The sequence below is a fragment of the Athene cunicularia genome, assembly GCF_003259725.1.
Source record: "Athene cunicularia isolate RWA chromosome 1 unlocalized genomic scaffold, athCun1 chr1_part1, whole genome shotgun sequence".
Lineage (NCBI taxonomy): Eukaryota > Metazoa > Chordata > Aves > Strigiformes > Strigidae > Athene > Athene cunicularia.
The window spans coordinates 784,372-803,007 of NW_020799091.1; the positions used below are offsets into that span (position 1 = coordinate 784,372).

The 18,636-nt window shown below is 48.1% G+C and overlaps 1 protein-coding gene across 2 annotated transcripts in view; it reads left to right on the plus strand.

Annotated features, from left to right (window-relative positions):
* FAM168A (family with sequence similarity 168 member A) overlaps nt 1-18,636 on the plus strand; it is a 161,592-nt gene that overhangs the window by 115,918 nt on the left and 27,038 nt on the right. For both annotated transcript variants that reach the window (XR_003399445.1, XM_026858766.1), the window contains exon 3: nt 15,917-15,997. Coding sequence is in view for 1 of the 2 variants with exons in the window: in XM_026858766.1 (XP_026714567.1) it covers nt 15,917-15,997 (81 nt within the window). In the remaining variant the exon portion in view is untranslated. The remainder of the gene's footprint in view (nt 1-15,916; nt 15,998-18,636) is intronic.

The window sequence follows — 18,636 nt, forward strand, 5'->3', positions numbered from 1 at the left end:
TTTGCCTCTCGTGAAATTCGAGTAAAGATGAAATTCAGTATAGGTGAGCGTGAAGTGATGCATGTGAGGAAAAGGAATCTTAATCTCGCATCTAAAATGCTGGGGTCTGAGCTGACTATTTGCACTCAGGAGGAAGGTCCTGGACCATGGCAGCCAGTGCCACGAAAACATCAGCTCAATGTGTCCAAAGATCAACCTGTCCAAAAAGGCAAATATCATGGTAGGAATTAATCGGGAAAGGGGTTGAAGACCAGAGCATGTCAGTACAGGTCTGGGCATCTCCCTGGTTCACCCACCTCTGGAGCGCTCTGGGTGGTTTTGGTCCCTGTCTCAGAAAGGCGTTAGGAGAGCTGGAAGAGGTTCAGAGAAGGACAATGAGCATAAATAAAGGTCTGGAAAGGTTTCCATTTGGCGAGCAGCTGAGTAACTTAAGCTGCAGCCTAAGAAAGACGTGACCAAGGGGAATATAAGAGAGGTCAGTAGAGCCCTGGGTGACACAGTCGCTAAAAATCAGTGACTCCCCATATCTGTAGTACAAAAACTAGGAGCCATCAAAACAAAGAAAGTAGAATTTTTGGAACAAAGCAAAGATGAAGCTTCTTCAGTGAGTATTTGGGTTGTAGAGAGCCAAAGCTGAAAGCTTATATAGTTCAAGGGAAGACCTGGCAAGACCATGGAAGAGAAATCCACTAAGAGAGAAATAAATAACAAATAATAAATATGGTAAAAAGAATATCTAGCACAGGAACTCCCCAAACTGTAAATGGCTGGAGGCTGGAAGCGTACTGGGGGGAAATCATAAACATTTATTTTTCCTCATCCTGGGCATAGTTTTGGCTGCTGTCAGGGGCAGGGTACTGGAGTAGAGAGACCTTTAGTTTGATCCAGTACAGCTACTCGTATGTCTTGTCCCAGTCTCTCTTAGCCCACACCTCCCGTCAGTTGAGCAAGAATTTGTTGTGCCGTATCGTGGTTAGAGACTTGGGATGGGACATGCTTTGCCTTGCTTTGGCTTTTTGTAGTAGCTTGGCTGAGAGGTTGAGAACTGCTGGGCATCAGGTGTGCGACCAGTTTGGGATCTCGGGTCTTCAGCCACATTCTGGCGTTGACCCTCCGCGCAGAAATTGTCTTCATTTCTGTGCGTCTTAAAGTTTTTACCTATAAAAAGATGCTGTTTGCCTTTTACACACACCTGCAATTTAGCTTTCTGCTTTTTTCTTAGCTACTAAACCATGACACTTTATCAGTAGCATCCTCTTCTTCAGCAGAGCATCTATTCCTGATCGCATCCCAAGAGGGCGGTTCTGGGAGGAGGGAGCTTGGCATGACTTGGCCAATGGCAATATTTCTCCCACCCTGACTGCACCAGGCGGTTCATCTCTTTGTGGCTGACCTTTCCCCAGCCTACAACGCACCCCAGTGCTGCCTGCTCTGCTTTAGAAAGGAGGTTTTGCAGAGTCCTTGCCTTTTTGTTCTTGGTCCAAGCCCAAGCCCAACAACCATCTTTTATGAGTCTTTATGGAAGAATTTCTGAACAGTTTTGTTCGCCTGAGCAAGAGAAACACTCTTTGCTGAGATAATTTTCCTGGGGAGGTAACAGGCATTGCATTTTAAATTGAATGTGTGCACAGCTTCTCGGGGAAAGTCAGCTTTGTCCGTCACACCACCGCTGTGGGATCTCCACGAGCGCCAGGGTAGACCCTACCAAAGCTATTCAGGTCTTGACACCGCACACTGCCTTGTGTTATTCCTCTGGTAGGTGGTTCAGAAGAGGAAAAGTTTACAAGCAGGGCTAAGAAAGCGACACCATCATCAGCTGCTGATAGATGAACGTCCTCCATGAAGTTGATAAGGCTTTTCCCAAAGCTCAGGTGTAACCTCAGCAACAGTTGTCCTTTGAACGAATTTACTGTCCAAGCAGTGTCTCCCAGTGTTTGTGCTCAGCTCCACTTACTGGTAAATAATAACCTGCTGGATCCAGCTTGCTCCCCAGCTATGGGCCTTTCCTTGGTACATTTGCCTCTTGCTCTCCCCCAGCACCATCCTAGGCAAGGGTGCGCTTGATTAGGTGACAGTACGGTACGGCCCCCGCTGTCCTGGCGGCATGGTCTGTCCCCTTGTTCACGTCCAGAGCCAGCAGGGTTAAAGCATCCCAGAGAATATCAACATTTACTCCTGAAACTTCTACTGCATTACCCGGTCTTCTGCGCAAAAAACTAAATGGTGACAAGTTCTCCTAAGAGAGAGCTGCAGATGGACTTCTGTGCCTGAAAAAGTGTTTGGGTTTTTTTTTTCAATTATGTCAACTTCTCTAATAAAAGATCTGTCCTCCTCCAGCAACCCTGGTCTCACTAGTCTTTTCTGCTTGGCTCTGGTCAGGCACTTTAGTGCTTACCCAGGGCTGATGTGGATGCCTGGCTTTAGCTGCAGACTGGTGGCAAGCTGATTTTCACCACGACTGGGATTCCTTTGAGGAAGAAGGAAAATCGTTATTCTTCTGGTCTTATCTTAGGGAGAATAGGAGGAATACCACTTGGTCTGCTTCAAGTTTAGAAGTCTTCTGCTATCATAATTTGTTTTAATCCTTCCAGCTAAATATTTCCCTGTGGAACATTATCAGATAAGATGGAGCCACAGTTCAGCATTTAAGGAAAACTGTAATGACTTCTTTATCTAGGGCTTAATGCTTTCTTTGGAGCAACAAACAATTTTATTTTATCATTAGCAGCTGTTCATATTTTGCTTTGGATTAGTCAAATCCAGAACGAAGTAAATAATTGCAGGGAGCATTAATATTGCGTGACAAACAGTTTTCTAGAACTTCTTTCCCACAGAGACTTGTCTCAGCATCGGAAAGGATATGACACATGTCTCTTGCCCAGAAGTTATATTGATTGACAGTCTGTCAAGTTCTGTCACTATGGTTTATTTATAGTGTATGCCTTAAATAATCAAACTATCTGACTAACATTTTTGGACAGTTGCTCTTAGTTTTCAAGATGAGTTTTGCTCATACAAATGTGTCCTGTACCCAGACAGCTGCATTAAGGCCTGGAAGGTTTCTTTTGGATGTAGGTGGGAAGTAAAATGGAAGATGGAACTGAAATAAGAATGAAAATGGGAATCATCTCTTTTGGCCAACATCTTGGAACTGTATCAAACCTTAAAAAATAATCTGAAAGCAAGTTTTCCCCAAGCAAGAGAAAATGAAGGCAACATATGCCCAAAACGATGCTTCTGTCATTTTCTTGTCTTTTTGGTCTTGTAAAGTCTCTTTAGTTCCCTGGCATGATGAAGGCAACAGCTTCAAGCTGACATATTGCATCGTGCAACCACAAGGTCCCATGGAAGAGCTCAGAGCTCTGTGCAAATCCACTGTTCTTCCTTCCCAGTTCCCAAGAAACCAGGATTCTCCAGCTCCACGGGGCAGGGAGGCCCCAGCAGCCATCCCCTGTCTTTGACCTCCAGCTGGGAAGATCTCCTCCGGGTAGGCAGGACCCTGTTGTGTCAACACTGTGACGCTGTGAAATGGAAACAAATAGACTGTACCACGTGCCCGTGCCATCAGGCCATCAACTGAAGGTTTTCTCCCCATCAGCTTTCATGCCAAAGGCACCTCTGCCGCTCTCATGGCTTTCCATAGTGCCTTCTTATAAGTCTGTACAATATAAAGGAAATACAAGAAAATATTTTTTTGCCAGATTCGTGTAGGGTTTTTGGGGAGGTTGAGTTTATACTGAAGGTTGCAGAGGCATGGTGGTGTCATCTGTGATGCCTGTAGAGCTCCTGTCTGTGTAATCTCCAAATGTTGTGCTTATTATGTAAGATGTGGATGACCCATAAGAAAACCTCTTTGAAGAGTGTGTGCTTTCACATGAGTGGAGTTCACCACCCTTTGGGTCAAGCTGTGATCTTGGAGAGGGAGAGGAAGGAGAAGGAAGGAGTTACGGAAGATTTCATGCTAGACGACCAGCACTCTTCCTTCTTCATCTACTTGGCAGGTCCAGAGCTGCCTCCCCTCCTGGGGAGCCTGCCTACCCCTGTGTAACGTCTTCACAGTCCTGGAAAGTACCATTATTCCCTTGCTTCATGCAAAAATTGGACATGAGCTGGCAATGTGTACTTGCGGCCCCCAAATCCAGTCATATCCTGGTTAAGGATACAATGTTCAGGTTGAGGGAGGTGCTTCTCCCCTTTACTCCTCTCTTGTGAGACCTCACCTAGAGCACTGTGGGGTTCCCAGCACAAGACAGACATGGGCCTGTTGGAGCAGGTCCAGAGGAGGGGCATGAAAATGGAACATCTCTGCTGTGGAGAAAGGCTGGGAGAGTTGGGGGGTTCAGCTGGAGAAGAGAAGGCTCCGGGGAGACCTTAGAGCGGCCCCCCAGGGCTGAAAGGGGCTGCGGGAACCAGGGGAGGGAATCGTCATCAGGGGGTGTAGGGATAGGATGAGGGGGAACGGTGTTAAACTGACAGAGGGCAGATTTAGATGAGATCTAAGGCAGAAATTGTTCCCTGTGAGGGGGTGAGGCCCTGGCACAGGCTGCCCAGAGAAGCTGTGGCTGCCCCCTCCCTGGAAGGGTTCAAGGCCAGGTTGGACGGGGCTTTGGGCAACCTGGGCTAGTGGAAGGTGGCCCTAGCCATGGTAGGGGGCTGGAACTAGATGATCTTTAAGGTCCCTTCCAACCCAAACCAGTCTGTGATTGCCATGAATGCCTCAGGAAGAGAGATGGCACCAAGCCCTTTGCATAGACGGGAAGGCTGTACCCTGCTCCAGCCAGAGCCCCTCTGCCTTCAGCATAAAATCCTGTAGATCCCTCCCCACCACTGCTCCTCTGCGGGCTCTGGGGGCTTGGCTGTCTGTCTTGAACAGCAGATACAGTAAATTACCCCTTCTAATTCAAGTCCTTTAATTTTCCTAGGGTCAGATGGCAGTCCTGACTTACAGTCTCAGCAGCAACAAGCGTGGGATACAGTTTTCCAGCTTTGTGATAACGTGTCCAGTACAAAGTCTCAGCAACTGCTGGTCTGTACAGTCATCAGTGTTTAAAAATGGATAACAGCAGTACCAACAATGTTGTGGGTACCTTTACAGTCCACACAAAGATTGGTTTTGCACGGCCATGGGTAATGAGCAAGAAGTAAGTTGCTGCTTATATAAAAGAAAGGACCCTTCAGGGGAAAAAAGAACCAACTGCAAAAGGTCTCCAGGAAAGCGAGCAGGTTGTCAAATGCTAGAGCAAATCTTTTTTTAAAGCAGTTGCTGTGTCTGGTGAATACATGTTCATTTGACTGCTCTACTCTTGGGCTGATGAGGCTTGAAACAGTAATAAGGGGGTGGCACTTTTTCATGGGAATGAATGTATTTATTATCCTCAGAGACTTGAGAAATGCTGGATTATCAACCATCCATTAACTTGCTCTTCAGAACGGTTCCACCCTTGCTTTCAGCTTTTCCTCTATTTTTACATCCATTTAGCATGAGTGGGCTGGAATAGTTTCATGGCAAGGTGCTGAGTGAGTGATGGGATACCAGCGATAACGTGGGATGATCCGTGTAAAATGAAACCTGGCCCAGCCCTGGGCTCCCTGCAGCATCAAGTTGCCTTTGCAGATCTGGATGGTTGTCCTTTGTAATGCCCGAGCAGCAGCATGAGGGAGAACGTTGGGTAGAGCTTGACATGGAAATGCATGCAGTCGCTGTGCTTGGTTCAACTGTTAAATGATTCTGTGTGCTTAGGGAAGAAAGAAAAGGTTATGCCTATGTTAGGTAAGAGAGAAAAGGTTATGCCATCCTTCCTGCTGTAGCTGTGTTTGTGAGCTGGCAAAACGGGATTCACTCAGATTCATATAATTGAAAATGTTAAGCATAAAACAAAACAGAAATCAGTTTAGGAGGGTTTCAGCTCTGCCCTCCTGAATTGGAGACTGCTTCTAGACTTAAATTTGATTTGGAAAACCCCGTGAGTTGAGGAATGTACATTTTGAGCTATAAAAATAATTTCAGGACAACAGATTTGCCTTTTAAAATGCACAAGGCCAAATTAAGCTGGGGGGCAAGTGAAATCTAATGGCTGAGATGTGTCTTGATGTTTTAGTACCAAGTTTGACCCGAGTTCTAGCTGAAGGACAGTAACATCCTAAAACACACTGACAATCTAACGTACAAACATTTGCTCATACCTGTAGCATCCTAAGAGCCCTTAGTCTGTAAGTCATTTGTGACTAAGGGCTCCTGGCTGGTAAATCAAGTGTTTGGTCTGGGAAATGCTGCTCCTCGTTGACCTTGGTGCAGCCCCACGTCCACCAAGGCAGCTGGACCCACACAAGGAGCGACCTGATAGAGTTGGGTCATGGCTTAGGCGAGAGGTGGGCAGGGTGGCCATGAACATCTAAAGCGACGGGGCAGCAATACCTGCTGTGTATCAGGTAGGCAACTGTGTTGTATCAAGGCAGCTACACGCCTAATTTAGATGGGATAAATCTAGAGCAATTAATCTTTAAGTAAGTGATGTTTTAAATAGTTTCCATTGAACAGGAAAGGTCTATAAAGTGCCCCGTGTAAGAAGCTGTTCAGAGGTCACCTCCCTACCTCCCATGCACCAAGGGATATTCCCTGGGGGACAGCTCCCCAAAGGCAGGATCCCAGAATCATCTGGGCTGGAAAATCCCTTGCAGCTCCTCCAGCCCAACCATGACCCTCCCCCTGACCGTTCCCAACTCCCCCAGATCCCTCAGCGCTGGCTCAGCCCGACTCTTCAACCCCTCCAGGGATCCCGGGGACTCCCCCCTGCCCTGGGCAGCCCATTCCAACGCCCAACAGCCCCTTCTGCACAGAAATCCTTCCTCAGAGCCAGCCTGACCCTGCCCTGGGCAGCTTGAGGCCATTCCCTCGGGGCCTGGCGCTGGGGCCTTGGCTCCAGAGACTCATCCCCCCTCTCTGCCCCCTCCTGGCAGGGAGTTGCCGAGGGCCAGGAGGTCTCCCCTCAGCCTCCTCTTCTCCAGACTGAACCCCCCCAGTTCCCCCAGCCGCTCCCCAGCAGACCTGTGCTCCAGACCCTGCCCCAGCTCCGTTGCCCTTCTCTGGACACGCTCGAGTCATTCAATGGCCTTTTTGGGGTGAGGGGCCCAAAACTGAACCCAGGAAGCGAGGGGCGGCCTCCCCAGTGCCGAGCCCAGGGCTCAGATCCCTTCCCTGTCCCTGCTGGCCACGCCAGTGCTGACACCAGCCAGGATGCCGTTGCCCTCCTTGGCCCCTGGGCACACTCTGGCTCATTCTCACCCCCCAGTCCCTCTCTGACCGGCAGCTCTCCAGCCACTCCTCCCCAGGCCTGGAGCCCCCCTGGGGGTTGTTGTGGCCCAAGGGCAGCCCCCGGCATTTGCCCTCAGTGAAACTCCCCCAGTTGGGCTCAGCCTTTAGCCTTAGCAGGAGGAGATGCGTGACCTAAGCCCTGAGCTCTGCGGCAGTGTGAGAACCAAGGTGAGCTGAGAAGGCATCCTCTGGATGGAGAAAGGCTCATGCTGTGGGACAGCAAGTTTGGGTTAACTCTCTGCTGCAAGTCATTTCTGAAACGCTGTAGCTCTCCATCTCTAGAGGCTTGGTTTCCAGTGCGCAATTACTTCCCAGAGGTCCTTCTCACCTATTTTCTGTGCCCCCCAATCATCCCATAATTAACTGCACTTTGGGGTTTCATTGCTACTGGCAATCAACGTTTAAGAGCGTTTCTGCAAGCCTGGCTGGTGGAGGCTTTGTCAGAGCTCTGCCAGGAAGTATTTGTAGAGTCTGCTCTCTAATTTCTCATCTCTGGAGTAATTCCTCAAGTACCGGATTTTCCCGTTTGTGTCACATAATGTGACTTTTAAAAATTCCCAATCTAAAGGGAACGGATTTGCAGCAGGGTGAAGTCAAAGACATTGAAGTTTCTCATGTTTCTGTCCTGAGAATTTACTCATAAATACCGTTTTTGAAGAGTTTGTGAGGTCTAAGCACTAAAGAATGAGAAATGGTGGGTTAGCTTGAAATATTACATGAAAGTATTTTGCATGTGAAAATACTTTGGCTTCATATGGCTGACCTGAAGAGATTGCAAAGACAAAATGTTCCTGGACCTGTTGTAGCTTCAAAACTATCGCTCAGCAGAAACAAACTGGCGTAGGGTGTTTTAGGGATTTAAAAGGGAGAATTAGTAAAATGGTCCCTTGAATTTATCTGCCTTGAAGCAATGAATGACACAATACGGACAGTTTTGTGTGATTTTCTGGCTTTTTAGTCCGTTGAACGTTGGTAGTTAATGAGCTCTCGAGATAGTGTCTGAGCAACAGTGAGCTGAAGCCCTTGGTGGCAGGGGTTCAACGAGTTAAAGTGTGGTCTTATAGTGCCTTGTCCCGCAGTTAGATAAGGGACTTCATTATCTGTCCATGTAAAAATCCTTGTGATACGGCCGAGACTTGCTAGGAGAAAGAACGAAGGAGAGTATTTTGTCTTGTAAATTAATTTAGGCTGCTTGTAGCAATTTAAGCCCTAATCAGATAATGGCCAAAGGAAACTATTCCTGAAAAATTAAATGGCACATTTTGGAAGTCAGTGTTGTATGTGGCAATTCATTCACCCGATCACTGCTGGAAGGTTGAAACGTGGGCCAAACCACCTGGGCTCTCCAGCCAAAGAGAAGCGAATCGCTTTACAAGAGTTTTACGAGTGCCTACGCCCTGCAGAGACCTTGCACTTGTGGATGTTCAGTGCCGCATGGGCTGGTATGTTATTTAGATGCTCCTGACAGTTTTGGGTGTGATCTGAAGCTGGAAGCTCACCCATACGTGAAATTGCGGGTGGATGGGTTATGGTAGGTGCTGCTGGCAAATGCCAAACCCTGGGTGCGCATCTTGAGTTTGGGCTGCTCCAAACCAGAGAGCTCCTTTTGAGAAGGACTCTGGAATGTGATAACCAGACCAGTTCAGCGTAACAGGTTCAGGTCACCGTATTGATTCATTTTCTAAGTACTCTCAAGTGCTCCGTCTGCTCCGTTTTTTTTTATGTCTGTACGCACCAGCTGTGCAGACAGTGGGGTTGTGTCTCCATTTCAGCAGGGCTGGAGGGAAGAAATGAGAGGCAGAGCCCTGGGGAATGTTCCCTGAAGTCCACAGCAGTTTCTAAGCACCCCACTGTCTCTTGGATGTGACTTTTATGATGTTTGTACACCAAGGAGAGCACAAATCCAGAAACACGTGGACAGGAGGGCATGAATCTTACCGTATATCAAGGTTTATAGTGTGCTTTCAGAAGGCTCTGTCAGATGGGTGTAAGGAATATGCACGGTAGGTTGACACAGTTAGAAACATTAATGAAATCTGGGGGGAAATGTGGCCCAGTCCCTGCTTGGTACCACATGTCTGTGTCTCCAGAGCTCCAGGACTGGACCCTGAAGCTTATGGAGGCAGGCTCACAGGCCTGACTAAGATGCTGGTTAATCTAAGGGTGTTCTTCATTGTCACAGACTATGGTAATACTGGATCTGCAGCTTTGTCTTTTTGTAAATTCACTCAATTTTTTCAAATCAGGATTGGAGTGATATTGTATAGGGAAGGGCTACCATCAAGAAATACCTGGAGAAGGTTGAGGAGTGGATCCATGTGAACCTCATGAGGGTCAGCAAGGTCAACCCTCCTGCCCATGGGTGGGGACAACCCCTGGTATCCATACAGATTGGGAATAAAGAATAAAGGAGAAGGACCTGGAGATATTCGTAGATGAAAAACTGGACATGAGCTGGCAGTGTGCGCTTGCAGGCCACAAAGCCAACCATACCCTGGGAAAGAGATCAAGAGCAGTGTGGACAGCAGGGCCAGGGGGGGATTGTCCCCCTCTGCTCCGCTCTGGGAGACCCCCCTGCAGGGCTGGGTCCAGCTCGGGGGCACCAACAGCAGAAGGACACAGACCTGCTCCAGCGGGGCCAGAGGAGGCCACGGAGATGCTGGGGGGGCTGGAGCCCCCCTGTGAGGACAGGCTGGGAGAGTTGGGGGGTTCAGCTGGAGAAGAGAAGGCTCCGGGGAGACCTTAGAGCGGCCTTTCAATATATAAAGGGGACTTTTAAGAAAGTCAGAGGGAGACTTTTTACCAGAGCCTGTAGTGACAGGACAAGGGGCAAAGGTGTTAAATTGAAAGAGAGCAGGTTAAATAGGATCTAAGGAAAAAATGTTTCACAATGAGGGGGGTGAGACCCTGGCACAGGCTGCCCAGAGAAGCTGTGGCTGCCCCCTCCCTGGAAGGGTTCAAGGCCAGGTTGGACGGGGCTTTGGGCAACCTGGGCTGGTGGAAGGTGGCCCTGCCCGGGGCAGGGGGGTGGCACTGGATGATCTTTAGGGTCTCTTCCAACCCAAACCAGTCTGTGATTTGATGATTCTGTGGATGGAGGTTGCTCATTTGTGGCGGATTATGGCTTGGGCAGTGTATGCTGGAATCTTCTTGAGAGGAAGCAGTAAAATGGAGAGGAGACTTTTGAATTGGGTGCTGCCCTCTGAAACTTGCTGCGGGTGTCTTCTGTAGTGCCCAGGTACTTGAGGTAGGGGCTTGGGGTGGGAGTGAGTTCAGCTGAACACCAGCTGAGCTTTCATTAGGAATTTCACGGCTGGCAGAAAAAAAAATTGGGTAGGCTCCCTGTGCCTTTGCCGTGGGGTTTTCATGTCACTTTGTCCCTTGTGCCCAGTCCTCTGGAGCCTGGCAGTGCCGACCTACAGGGTGTCCCAAGGTTTTTCCAGAGGTTGGTGGGAAGGACAAACCAGTTTGCACCTGGGGCTGGGCATGAGGATTCTGAATTTCAAACGCCAACGTGAATGAAAGAGAATACCAAATCTAATCCTTGAGCGAACCCAGATAAACCCTTCCCCTCTATCACTGTCCCTTTGATTCTTTAATCCTTCCCACCCTGCTGCTAGCCTTAACTCCGAGGGCAGCCCTTTGCCTGCTGACATCTCTGATTTTTTTTCTCCTGCCGTCTCATTTCTCCCCAGTAATTCAGCATGTTTTTTGCTCTGCTGACGTACGGAACAACCACAGCGGAGTGGTCGCGCAGTAGCTCGGTACCTTGGGACCAGGAATAAGCAATCCCAGAAAGCTGCCAGGATGGAAAGAGCTGTCTTAAATGCTCCATCCAACCATTTCTTGTGTCGTACAGAGGAGGTTTGCGGTGAGCTTGTGTATACAGTTACACACTCATCTGTCTTGCATGCAGGCAGTAAAATATATATAGCTGGAAATATAAGCTAACTGCTTTATTATGGGCGTTCTGAGTATAATCACAAAGGAGCCTGGGCTAAACAAAGCTGGTGGTTAAACGTATTTGAAGGCTCTGCGTGCCACTCTTTTAAAAATTTATTTCATAACCTCCTTTACTAGTGCATCTCCTAAAGGTGTGCGTGTTAAAAATTGGGGGCAGGTAGCTGGGACTCGTGGCCTAAAAGCCATTAATCAGAAGTTGCATTGCACCAAAGAGGACAGGGGCGAGCAGAGCTGGAAATAATGGTATAGAAACATTTAGAAAGACATGAAAAATTAAAGGCGGCTTTAAAATACCTACTTGATGCAGCCCTGTGTGCTCTTTGCTTTGCCGAGTCAGTTATTGTGTCGTAATTTTTAAAGCAGTTCAGTTAGTGCTTCTCAGAGCTGGAGTGCTGTATATTTTCCTTGGGGAGAACATTAAATGAATACTGGCTTTCCTTTTCCTATTGATTGTGGAGACGATATTAAATTAAAATAAAGCAAGAAAACAACTTTTGATTTCTTCTGTGAGGAATCTAATAAATTTTGTTCAATACGTTTTCATCTCATTTTCTTTCCTTCTGCATCATCGCTGTAATAAGGCCCCAAGCCCCAGCAGAGACAGGGTCCCATCATGTGAAGATCTGTACAAGTAGAAAGTAAAAGGATATTTTCTTTCTCTCCCTGACATTTTCATGTCTCCAGCAGGAAGCCCATGAAGATTAGCAGCACTCTTGCTGTTATTTTTGATTTAAGGTGAAGAGTCAAGATAGATGTGGCAGGAGGGGAGCAGGGTCGGTGGGAGGACCAGGGATTTACAGGAGGTCTCTTAGAGTGTCCAGGAGGAAAACCAGAGCAGGATGCCAGACCCTTTGGTGCTGCCACCTCTCCCGAGCTCATCCCTGGTTGCTGGACCCGGGCTTTGTCTTGTACCTCAGGGGATGTGCGACATGGGGACCATCACGGGGACAGCAGCATTTGCTTTACCGAAGGAGCTTGTTTGTGGTCATTCGGGGGATGAAGAAGAGCCAACATAAATCCTAACAGCTCAAAAACAAATAAGGTATAAACCAACTCAAGTATTTTTAAACCCGGTGGGTTCTGAGCACTGGGAATTTTCAAGCACGTTTCCCCTGGCACAAATTGCCCCAGATTCAGCTACTTGCTTATCTTTCACTATGTCCAAAAAAGGAGCAAACCACATTAATTTTCCTGCACCTTTCTCATCTCCATTTCCCCTTGAAACAGAAAGGACAAGTTTTCTTGCCGGAGGTCGGCACTTATCAAAGTTTATGAGATCAAAGTGGAAGATAGAGTAGAGCAGGGCTGGCTGCATCTTTTCGCATCCGAAGCTATTAAAACTTCCTTGATAGAAACGGTATTTATCTGAAATGAAATTATTCTGAAAGTGGCCATAACTTTCTTTCAGAACAACAAAATATACCACAGTAAGCAAGATGCAGTCTTACCAAGCAGAAGTTAAACCCAAAAAAAAAAAGAGAAAGAAGACCTAAATATACAGTTGTCTCCATCTGCCTGAAATAACCAGGAAGTCTTTCAATAATTGGCTGGATGGAAAAGCTTACCCAAAGCTACAGCTTTCTGTAGTCTGAAAGTGGTCTGATTTATTTCAGGCTTGTTTTTTATGTATAAACCTGATGTTGAAAATTTTGGCCCGAGTAAAAGAAGGGTTTTTTTGCTGAATTTGATAGTCTGTGCGTGTTGGTGGTAGCTCAGGGGCCACAGATGAAGCCTTTGCTGTATGAAGCCACACAGGACTATGTTTGTCATGGTTGTTGACTTAAGGACTATTAGTTAAGGACTGTTAAGGACTACTGCAGCAGTTCGTGGGACTCGGGACTTATGTGGGGGAATTAACCATCAGTAAAGACCAGAAGAACCTCTTGGTGCCCCAAGAGGCCATCATCCAGATCCCATCCCTAGGTGATGAGCAAGGGACTTCCCAACACCATGGCATGCACGTACAGCCATTGGCTACTAAACTGTGTGACGAGGAGGTAGAAACCTGTGTAGAAACACGGTTGAGAGAATTATAGGGAAAATAGGCTTGGTGTGGTCAAGAAGTGAGCTGGAATTGGTTTAACACCCCTAGCCAGGCTGGTGAGGAGGCAAAGTGGGATCATCAAAGTCAAGCAGGCAACGGGGAGGACCTTGGCGTGATGAATATACTGGAAAAGAAATGCTTATCTTCTAATGAAGCAGAGAGTAGGCAGGGATATTTCTGATTTAAGATCTTCATCATTAATGTTCTGCTTGCAATCACTGGATCTGCAAATAACTTTCAGAGGAGCTTCTTGATTGCTAAAAGGCTGTATATATTCCTGAGTACAATGACAACACAGTTTTATGTAGCCTAAAAAAAAAAAATCAAATCTGTTAAACTGCTGCTTATCCAACATTAACTACAGCAATTTTTAATTAACCTGATTTAGAAGCCAAATATATCACTGATGAAAGTGAGAGGGTAGAACATAGAGTCATTTATTCCAGTACAGTGGTCATGATTGTTGAATTAGATGTATTCAAATGAACCTCAAAATTTTGCCGCAGTGGTCGGCTGTGTGCTGGGTGCCAGGTTTCAGAAATCTGCATTTAGTCAAAACGCAGTGAGCTTTGGGGCACGGGAGGGAGAGATTGCAATGTGTTTGTCTTGCTGCTCAGAAATGGGGAGGAAAGACCCACACTGGCTTTTATTTAATAAAACAAAAACAAAGATGGGGTGTGAATTGACTGCTAATTACCGCTTTCCAGCCTTGCTGGCAACCAGCAGACAGCGTCAGTGGAGTTTGGCATGGAAAGACTCTCCAAGGGTCATTTTATCTGCCGTTGGGTTGGCTCTGCTCTGGGACAACGGCCAACGAGATGCAGAGATAAATGAGGCAGCTTCACCACAGCAAAACCAAACTCTCCACCAGCAAAGGAAGATTAACAGGTCCCATTCAGTCTGTCAGAGGGATTTACACAGGAGCATGTAAGGAGGGTTGGAGTTACTTGAGTGTTATCGTTTTCAATTGGGAAGACTTTCCAAGAAATGGAAGTCTTCCCAGTTTTGGGGGTGTTGACTGATAGCTGGCTGAATATGAGCCAGAGTGTGCCCAGGAGGCCAAGGAGGGCAACGGCATCCTGGCTGGTGTCAGCACTGGCGTGGCCAGCAGGGCCAGGGAAGGGATCTGAGCCCTGGGCTGGGCACTGGGGAGGCCGCCCCTCGATTCCTGGGTTCAGTTCTGGGCCCCTCACCCCAAAAAGGCCATTGAATGACTCGAGCGTGGGCAGAGAAGGGCAACGGAGCTGGGGCAGGGTCTGGAGCACAGGTCTGCTGGGGAGCGGCTGGGGGAACTGGGGGGGTTCAGTCTGGAGAAGAGGAGGCTGAGGGGAGACCTCCTGGCCCTCGGCAACTCCCTGCCAGGAGGGGGCAGAGAGGGGGGATGAGTCTCTGGAGCCAAGGCCCCAGCGCCAGGCCCCGAGGGAATGGCCTCAAGCTGCCCAGGGCAGGGTCAGGCTGGCTCTGAGGAAGGATTTCTGTGCAGAAGGGGCTGTTGGGCGTTGGAATGGGCTGCCCAGGGCAGGGGGGAGTCCCCGGGATCCCTGGAGGGGTTGAAGAGTCGGGCTGAGCCAGCGCTGAGGGATCTGGGGGAGTTGGGAAGGGTCAGGGGGAGGGTCAGGGTTGGCCTGGAGGAGCTTCAAGGGATTTTCCGACTGAGATGATTCTAGGATTCTGTGAAATGGAAGTAGGGCAGTAAACAAAAGCAAAATGGGCTGACCAAGGTGTGGAGGTTGTCCTCTGTGGTCTTCATGGAGGACAAGAACTTCTGATGACTTAAGAGTTTGGTGCATGACATCTGCACTGTGTGTGGGTGCACGCAGGGACTTGGGTCTGCAGCATACAGTGATTTCCAGGCCTCGACGTAGCTGGCTGCTTAGATGATTTCCCCTGAACTCTCTGTGACCGCTCCGAGTGAAGATGATGAGAGCTGAAGATGCTCTGCAGCCTTTTCTAAAGTACCTATTAAAACCTCATGCGGCTTCAAAGGGTACGAGCTGCCGTGCGTGTTCCTTCCAGGTGGCCTGGCAGGTAACGGCGTCCCTCCCAGGGATGGCAGTTGTGCAGCCATGAGTGAATATGAGGACTGGCATGTTTTCATGCAACGTCTCTACCTTCCCTTCAGCAAGAAGCTCTGGTTAGTGGAAGTGCTGAGCACCGAGGACTGGGGCTGGGTGCTGAGCTCTGCTGTTAGAATGCAAAGTGCTACGATGGCTGCAAGCAGCCAGGAAAAAACCTTTGAAAAACAGCTGTGCTGGTGGGTTTTCACAGCTGAATTCTGCGTTCAGTGTGTGTATTTTCTTAGTAGCTTCCTTCAGAGCACATTGAACATTCCTGTGTTCTGCATTCTGGTTATCGTCCTTGTTTTCTAGAGGAATAAAGATGAAATATTGATGTCATGTGTAAGTCTGTTGAGTACATCCATAGTCCTTCCTATACCCTGCCCAACTGAGAGCACATCTGTGCTTTGCCTCTCAGCTGTGCTGATGGTCTCTTTGCTCCCACAGGCTGTTTATTGCTTTCCAGGGATGCTGTCCTCTTCTTTCTCTCTGTTGACAAAACTGCAATTTATCTTTTTCTTTTTTTTTTTCTCGTTGCAGGTTATCCAACGGGCTATCCCACCGCTGCCCCAGCCTACAACCCAAACATGTATCCAACCAGCAGCCCCGGCTATGCCCCAGGTAGAAAAATCTGTGTATGGAGATGAGAGCGGGCATGTTGAAGCATGCATGGAGGATTTACCTTTTGCTGCTCGGTGTACAAAACCCAGCAGTTTCTGTGTGCTTGTCAGCAAAGACTTTCCAGGAAAGGGGAGTGTGTTAAGCTCTTCCCTTCTTAACTCTGCCATTAACTCACACTCTCCGTTGGGAATATTTGTGTTGCAAAGTACTTTTGAGCCGTGAATTATATTTTAATACTAATTCCAGGAATTTTACAATCCTCATCACTGTGATACCTGTGCACTGATGGTTTTTAATATATACTGAATACTGCTACCTCCTCAAGATTGCCTTCCCTTTCCCCCTGCTTGTCCTTCTCTCCTCCTTCCATGTCATAGATGTAGAAATGTCAGCAACCATGTCGTGTTTGGTGTCTGGATCTCCCATGCTGTATCTTTACTGTCCCCTGCTTTCCTGTGTCACCGATGGACTCTGGGTCTGTCCTAGTGTCTTCTTCTGGCCAGCTCCTGCCCTTCACATCGCCCCAAAATAGCTCTTCCAAAGATGCCGCAAGCTCTTCCTGCCCAAACTCAGGAACTCTCCTGCCTCAGCCTTGGTGCACTGGTTATCTTTGACAGCACCAGCTGCACTTTTATTCAGAAAATCTTGTTTTCCCTTGGCTTTCCCAGTTTGGCCAGTTGTTTTCTACCTCTGCTGCAATGTGTCCACTGGGACATATTTGTCATCTGCCTCTTCCCACCTTCCATGAAAGCTTGGCCAAGCTCTGTCCTTTATTCCCTTCTCCACCACTCCCCATCTATCTCTGGGAAAACTTACTTGGAGGTACAAGGTCTTAATTTTTCAGGGAAATCTTCATTTTCCCCACCAGCCACGTACTCTTTTGCATCCTCCATTGCAGTTCCTCTGAACCGTCCTGCCAGCCAGGCTGATGGGTAATGTGTTCATCCCCTGTAGCTCAGCCCCCACCCTGGGGCTCTGCTCTCTCTGCCATCTCCAACCTTGGCAAGTTCCTCTCCATCCTTCCAGAGAGCTGGGACAAAAGTAATTTTCCCAGCCCACTGCTTTAACTGTGTCATCCCCCTCTTTGCCTCCCTCTTGCTCATACTTGTCTTTACAGAAACAACGCCCACTTCATTCCTTCTTGGTGTCCAAAACCTTCCTGCTCTTTTGGCTCAGCCAACGATTTCTGTCCTCTTCACATCTGACCTTTCCAATCAAGCATCTCCCTTGTTCCTCCTGCTCCTCTCACTGGAAGGAGGCTTCCCCTTATCACTCACAAGACCATTTCTTGTTTGAATTCCTCCATTAGCCACGGGGTTTTTTTGACAAAACCCCATGACCAGACCACCAAGCTCCTTCCCTTGCCTGCCATTGAACACCATCTCTCCACATCTTCCTTCTGTCTGGTTTCCACTGTTGTCTCTTGGCCAAACACGTACCCAGCCCACGGCTCTGGTCGTGTTGCTCTGCGATGCAGAGAAATGTCTGGATGGAGGACACACACATGTCCAGGACCTTCCTGCTTGGCCAGAGAGAGCTGGAGAGGAGAAAGGCAGCAAAGCGTGTGGGTGATATGAATACAAACCCATGCCCCGTCCATCACTTTGAGGTTGAACACCTCTTCTTCATGAGGTGGGGAGATGGGGGAATTGCTCATAGCCAAGGGCTGCCAATGGTAGAAGATTCACATAGGTTACATCAGAATGTAAATTAATCTCAGGAGCTGCTGTCAAATGACTCCCAGCAAGAACACTTATTATTCCAGAAAAAAGGAGAACCTTCCACTCTTTTTAAATCAGAGAAATAACTCCAAAGCAAGAGTCATGGAGTAATTCCCACCTGTCCACAAGGAGTTGTCTTCACCACAGCACAGACTAATGAAGTTCTGTGCTTAATGAGGTACCTTTGAGTTGCTCTGCTAAGTCAATCACTTACTTTTTTATGCTTTTAAACCCAAACTTGGAAACCCTTATAGAAGTTTTTTTTTATTTTTTGGAGTTGAAGACTTCTCTGAGGCCCCCACTCAGGAAATAATTTAAGTGAAGTCAAACCTATATTTAAGGACTTTACTGAAAACAGCCCTTTGGAAGGACTGAACGATCTTGAGTTTGTAAAGTGCAGTTAAGTTCTCTGCTTTCAGCCAAATTACCTGGGGGATGGGAACCTCTTGGCATGACAAAGTGTGGTAGAAGCCCAAGGGCTAAGTAGCAGTTTCAAAATGTAGAATCATGGAATCGTATAATCACAGACTGGTTTGGTTGGAAGGGACCTTCAAAGATAATCCAGTTCTAATTCCCCTGCCCCGGGCAGGGCCACCTTCCACTAGCCCAGGTTGCCCAAAGCCCCGTCCAACCTGGCCTTGAACCCTTCCAGGGAGGGGGCAGCCACAGCTTCTCTGGGCAGCCTGTGCCAGGGCCTCACCCCCCTCACAGGGAACAATTTCTGCCTCAGATCTCATCTAAACCTCCCCTCTGTCAGTTTAAACCTGTTCCCCCTTGTCCTATCCCTACACCCCCTGATGACGAGTGTCCCCCCCCTGTTCCCGCAGCCCCTTTCAGCCCTGGGAGGCCGCTCTAAGGTCTCCCCAGAGCCTTCTCCAGCTGAACCCCCCAACTCTCTCAGCCTGTCCTCACAGGGGG